We start from the raw sequence: 7194 nt of genomic DNA on the forward strand, positions 1-7194 counted from the left end.
TTTTTATGTTGTTTTAAGTTGTAACCCTGAAATATGTAATTATAAGCACTGAAGATGGTCAAATCAAGACCCAAAATGCATGTTCTCTGAATAAAAACATTTTTCTTCAATAAAACTGTTTTTAATTACTGGATGGATGCCCAAGAAACAATTTTATCATATATACATATATATATATATATATATATTATATATATATATATACGAGGTCTGTTCAAAAAGTACCCGGAATACTAATAATTAAATTTCGCGGGTCTGGAGTGTCTGTCTGATTGTCAAAATTTTTTTTTTATTGTGTTGGTATACATGCCCCTAAAGTATGATGAAATTTTCAGCTATATTCACTGTTTACTTTGTCTGTGGTAGTCGCTAAGGTTCGACGTGTTTTTCTGAGCTCGGCGATTTTTACAATGGAAGAATTGAAAAGTCAAAGAATTTGTATTAAATTTTGCGTAAAAAATGAAATAAAGTGTTGCAAAGTGCAAAAATTCACCAGATATGGCTCCGTGTGACTTTTTTCCTATTCCCAAAGTTGAAGAGACCCATGAAAAGACGGCGGTTTTCTCGATTGAAGAAAATCGCTGAGAGTGCTCAAGGACATATCAAAAAGTGAATATCAAGGGTGCTTCGAAAATTGGAAAAAACGCTGGCATAAGTGTATTATATCTGGGGGGGACTACTTTGAAGGGGACCACATTAATGTAGACGAATAAATAAATATTTTTTTGAAAAAACGAAAATTCCGAAAACTTTTTGAACAGACCATGTATATATATATATATATATATATATATGTATATTTTGTCAAAAGTGTCAAATATTGTATTTAAGTAAAATGCATACACAATCCGCAAGTCAAAATTCACGTACTATCATCCATATAGTACAACAAAGTCTAATATGAGTTAATTTTAATGCAAATTCTTTATATTATTAAATCTAGAAAGTTTTATGTATGTATTTATGTAACACCATAATAAAAATATAAACTTTTGTACTTTTCTATATACAAATCCGCAAGATACATACATACATTATATATTATATATATATATAAAAATTACATAAGCATTATGTATTAAAATTTCTTGCATTTTAATACATAACATTATGTTATAATACCTGCATCAACATGCCTCTGTATATCCTCAATACATTCCTCAAAATCTAGTTGCTCCCCATCCTCAACTTCATCCTTAACATCCTCTACAAGGTTTACAACCTCAGCATCATCCATTTCTTCAGCCTCGGCTTCTTCAATTTCTTCAACCACAACATCATCTATTTCTTCAGCTTCAATTTCTTCAACCACAACATCATCTATTTCTTCATCTTGAACTTCCTCCTCCTCAGCCTCAGCATTAATTTTAAAGCGCTTCGAATACCGCCTTGGGGAACACCTAGTTCTCTTAACCTTAAGCACCTTTCTAACTCTCTTAGGCTGAGGCTGCGGTTCTGGTGGAATATCTTCCAGTGTCTCTTCTGGTTCCTCTTCTGCTGGTTGTTCCTGGTCTTCTTGTACGTCGTTCTCAAAGCCATCATGTGGAATGTTGGATAATTTAAGAACGTGCAGAATGACTTCGTCAACTGTACGATTGTTCAACAGTGTGGTTATGGTTGCGTCATCGATGACGGATGTGAATAATAGTTTGGCGTTTTCTCGTATTCTCTGCACCAGCTCTGGGTAGTCTTCGACTCGGGCTGGTTCGTGGCCGCATCGGGCAATTACGCTTTCAAGAATCTAGACATAGAAAATTTTAATTAAAAAAATTTGTTAGAGCAATAGATATTTTAAATATATTTAATGCTGAGGCTGAGGAGGAGGATGATGATGATGCAGCTAAAGAAATAGATGATGATGTGGTTGAATAAATTGAAGCTGAAGAACTAGATGATGTTGTGGTTGAAGAAATTGAAGAAGCTGAGGCAGAGAGAAATGGATGATGCTGAGGTTGTACACCTTGTAGAAGATGTTAAGGATTGAAGTTGAGGATGGGGAGCAACTAGATTTTGCTAGATTTTTGGTATGGTGAAAATATATTACAAACTTTCCGAAAGAGAATTTAATGTTTTTGTCAGAAAATCCGACTTGCTAATTTTTTGTTTACTTGTGAGATGATTCAATCTTTTAAATAGATAAACGTGTTTTTTAGAAATAAGAAAACAAGATAAAATTGTGAGATAATCTCTTGATCAAAAATTTGGGTTCAATATTTGACTACATAAATGTGTTTTCTCAGAAAGAGAAGAATGATGAAAAAGATGAAATTAAGATGAAATTATCTAAATTTCATATAAAACGTCTTATGCAGAACTTATTAGATTTTTAATAATTATTTCTAAATTTCACACAAAAAAAATGTGGGTTCAATCTTTTAAATAAATAAATGTGTTTTCAGAAAAATAAGATGATGAAAAAGATGAAATTAAGATAAATTATCTAAAATTTTATATAAAACGTCATATGCAGAATTTATTAAATTTCTAAAAATTATTTCTAATAATTTTTAATTGCCCTGCTGGTTCAGGTATATTTTTTTTAGTTTTTATTGTATATCTTTTAAATAAATAAATTTAGACAAATGTTGTATCAAAAAGATAAGTAGTTAATATTATCTAAAAAACAGTATTAAAATTTATAAAAGTTCCAGTTTAAATAATATATAAAACAATAAACAACAGACTTGATCTAAACAAAACAAAATTATTAGTAATAGTTTTTTATATAATAGAGATTATCTTAATCTTATCTTTACTAAATAATATATATTTATCTTTTTATGAACTTATAAGTACTTACAAACTTTCTAAAAGAGAATTTTAAGTTTAAGTTTTTGACAGAAAATCCGACTTGCTAATTTTATGCTTACTTGTGAGATGGTTCAATCTTTTAAATAGATAAATATAGATAAATGTAGATAAATGAGTTTTTAGAAATAAGAAAACAAGATAAAATTTGTGAGATCATCTTTTGATATAAAAAAATGTGGGTTCAATCTTTTAAATAAATGTGTTTTCTCAGAAAAATAAGAATGATAAAAAAGATAAAATTAAGATAAAATTATCTAAAATTCATATAAAACGTCATATGCAGAATTTATTAGATTTCTAACAATCTATTTCTAATAATTATTAATGGCCCTGCTGGTTCAATTACAATTTTTTAGTTCATGTGTATCTTTTAAATAAATAAATTTAGACGAGTGTGGTATCAAAAAGATAATAAGTAGTTAATATTATCTAAAATAAAGTATTAAAATTGTATAAAAGTTCTATCTTAAATAATATGACACTAAACAACAGACTTGATCTAAACAAAACAAAATTATTAGTAATAGTTTTAATATTATATAAGATTATCTCAATCTTATCTTTACTAAATAATATATATTGATCTTTTTAAGAACTTATAAGTACTTACAAACTTTCCAAAAGAGAATTTAACGTTTTTGCCAGAAAATCCGAATTGCTAATTTTATGCTTACTTGTGACATGGTTCAATCTTTTAAATAGATAAATGTAGATAAATGTGTTATTAGAAATTAGAAATATGAAAACAAGATAAAATTTGTGAGATCATCTTTTGATCAAAAAATGTGGGTTCAATCTTTTAAATAAATAAATGGGTTTTCTCAGAAAAATAAGAATGATAAAAAAGATGAAATTAAGATAAAATTATCTAAAATTTCATATAAAACGTCTTATGCAGAACTTATTAGATTTTTAATAATTATTTATAATAATTATTAATGGCCCTGCTGGTGGTTCAGGTACAATTTTTTAGTTTTTATTGTGTATCTTTTAAATAAATAAATTTAGCAAAATGTGGTATCAAAAAGATAATAAGTAGTTAATATTATCTAAAAAACAATATTAAAATTTTATAAAAGTTCTAGTTTAAATAATATATGACATTAAACAACAGACTTGATCTAAACAATACAAATATTAGTGATAGTTTTAATATAATATAAGATTATCTAGATCTTATCTTCTTTACTAAATAATCTATATTTATCTTTTAATAAGAACTTATATGTAAAAAGTCTAAATGTGTACAATCATAAATATTTTAATTAGTTTCTCGAAGGAGAAGCTTGTGTTATGCACAAAATCAAATTTGCTAGTATTTTGACTACTCGACGTTTAAGTCATTCTGAATAGTTTGACACAGAAATCATGAAAAGTATGTGTATACGAGTCAAAATTTTGCATTTTATTAAGGTTTTCTTAAAATCGGTTGCAACGGTGATGATTTTAATCAAAATTTTTCAATCATAGTTATGGAGTTCATGATTTAAATGAACATTCTAAAATATTATAGGCCTAAGAGAAGTTATTTATTTTTAAAAATTAATATGAAGTTTGGACAATAACAAATGTGTTTACATGTGTGGTTTGAAATATCTCAATTGCAAAATTATTTAGTGTTTGTAAGTAGATAAATAAGTAAAATAAATAACTAAATACATAAATAGATAATATAGAAATAAATAAATGTAGAGATAAATAAATATAAAAATAAATAAAAAAATATAAATATATAAATAAATAAATAAATATGTAAATAAATATATAAATAAATATATAAATAAATAATTAATTATGTAAATGAATAAATAAAACTTTCATTTAAAAGTTCTCAATTTAGTGTTTGTAAGTAGATAGGTAAATAAATAAATAAGTAAATATATAATAATATATTAAATGTTATGTTTATATACTCAATCTATCTATGAACTCTTAATACTCAAATTTTCTCATATTATCTTTAGTTTATAATTTGTACACTTTAAAATACAATTATATTGTATTATTGCTTTGGGCGTTGAATAAAAAATAAATAAATAAATATAATATATAAATAGTGAACAAATAAACCTTACATTTAAAATATTCCAATTGCAAATTTATTTAGTGTTTGTAAATAAATAAATAAATAAAACTTACATTTGCCACATCAGCATCAGGCCACCCGAATTCTGTTAAAGTCTCTTCATCAATAAGCAGATTTAATAACAGCCTAATATTTTTACACAAAGCCTCCTCCGTTAGAAAACCACACTAAAAATAAACAAAATATTAATTACACATTAACTTAAAATATCTATTATTACTTATAATAAACATTTACTTTAATTTCTACAGGTATTTCAGCCTGATCAGGATTATCAACAAACTCCTCATCATTTACATCTTCTTTAATTTCATTGGCAACAGCCACTTCTTCTTCCTGCATACTTTTCAGCAAAACCAATTTTCAACTTTTTCTTTTCAGCCTTCGATATGATTTCTTCAAGCTGGTCCCTGTGTTTAGACCTCATGTGACGGTACAAACAGTCTCTGGAATAAAAAATATAATAATCAGAGAAATATTGCTTGATTGAATAAATGGTTAATATTCTTACCTTCTTATAAATGCTCTTCCACAAGTATGACATGATCTGGGCTCTTCCTTAACGTGATTCTCAAGTGCATTGATAATGATGCTTTCGTTGCAAATCTTTTGTGGCAGATTTCACATTCGAAATCTAAAATAGATAAATAGATAATAAAGTACATTGAATAAAATAAGTAATACAGTATATGATAAATATAATGAAGTATAAAGTTAGGGAATAAAGTAACCGATATATAATAAAGTAAAATATATAATTAATAAAGTAACAATATATAAATAAATAAAAATAACATAAATAAATAATAAAGTTAGTATGCAATGAATAAATGTAAATGTAATAAATAATAAGCATGTAATAAATATAAATATAATATGTAATTAGGTAGGAGTAAATGAGATAAATAAAAATGTAAATATTGATGATAAATAATAATAAATGTAAGTAAAATGCCCTTAGATAAATAATAAAATGTAAATGTAAATGTAGTGTAAATGTAATATAAAAATTAAAATATAAAATGAATAAATAAATAAATGTAAGTTGATAAAGAATAACAATGTAACGTGATAAAAATTTAAATAATAAATATAAAGGTAATAAATAAATTATGAAGTAAATGTAATGAATAAAAATGGAAATGTAAATGTGATAAAATTTAAAATAAAAATGTAAATGTGGACGTTTTTTAAACAAAAATATACAATATAATGTAATAAATAATGAAGAATAAATGCACATGCATGCATAGTAATATAAATGTAATATATATGAAGGAGAAAGTTATATAATTTATAAAATAAATGTAAGGTATGTATGTAAAAAAGTAATTATATACATAAATAATAAAGCACTACATAAATAAATAAAGTACATAAATATAAATGCAGTAAATATAAATAAATAATATATAAATAAATAATAAAGAAATAAATAAATAATAAAATATAGTTAGGGAATAAAGTAACCGATATAATATAAATAAAATATATAAGCTGATAAAGTAAATCATATATAACTAAATAAAAAAACAAATAATTAGTATGTAAATGAATAAATTGAATGTAATAAATAATAAGCATGTAATAAATATAAATATAATATGTAATTAGGTAGGAGTAAATCATATATAACTAAAAAAAAAAAAACAAATTATGAAGTTAGTATGTAAATGAATAAATGTAATAAATAATAAGCATGTAATAAATATAAATATAATATATAATAGGTAGGGGAAAATGAGATAAATAAAAATGTAAATATTGATAAATAATGATAACGCAAGTATAAATGTCTTAGATAAATAATAAAAGTGTAAATGAAAATGTAAGTGTAAATTTAATATAAAATTAAAAAATATAAAATGAATAAATAAATAAATATAAATTGATAAAGAAATAACAATGTAAATGTGAAAAATTTAAATAATAAATGTAAAGGTAATAAATAATTAAAGTAAATGTAATTAATAAAAATGGAAATGTAAATGTGGATGCTTTTTAAATAAAGAAATGTAATGTAAAAATACAATGTAAATGTTATAAAAATTCAAATTAAATAATAAATGTAAATGTGGACGTTTTTTTTAAATAAAAATATAGAATATAAATGTAATAAATGAATAATAAATGCACATGCATGAATAAATAAATGTAATAATATACAAGAAGGTGAAATTATTATAAATGTAATAAGTAAATGTAAAGTATGTATATAAAAAGTAATTATATATAGAAATAATAAAGCACTACATAAATAAAGTATATGCTTAAATATAAAATGCAGTACTATATAT

At 23.8% G+C, this 7194-nt stretch overlaps 1 protein-coding gene across 1 annotated transcript in view; it reads right to left on the reverse strand.

Moving 5' to 3' along the window:
• LOC113363016 (protein suppressor of hairy wing-like) overlaps positions 1 to 5464 on the reverse strand; it is a 30548-nt gene extending 25084 nt beyond the window's left edge. The window contains exons 1-4 of the mRNA XM_026605507.1: positions 5409 to 5464; positions 5135 to 5343; positions 4951 to 5064; positions 1123 to 1741 (exon numbers count right to left, since the gene is read on the reverse strand). Coding sequence (XP_026461292.1) covers positions 1123 to 1741; positions 4951 to 5064; positions 5135 to 5239 — 838 coding nt within the window. The 5' untranslated portion in view covers positions 5240 to 5343; positions 5409 to 5464. The remainder of the gene's footprint in view (positions 1 to 1122; positions 1742 to 4950; positions 5065 to 5134; positions 5344 to 5408) is intronic.
• Between the last annotated feature and the right edge of the window lie 1730 nt (positions 5465 to 7194).

The sequence above is a fragment of the Ctenocephalides felis genome, unplaced genomic scaffold, assembly GCF_003426905.1.
Source record: "Ctenocephalides felis isolate EL2017-DRISC unplaced genomic scaffold, ASM342690v1 CF-g0.4_SCAFFOLD_00845, whole genome shotgun sequence".
Lineage (NCBI taxonomy): Eukaryota > Metazoa > Arthropoda > Insecta > Siphonaptera > Pulicidae > Ctenocephalides > Ctenocephalides felis.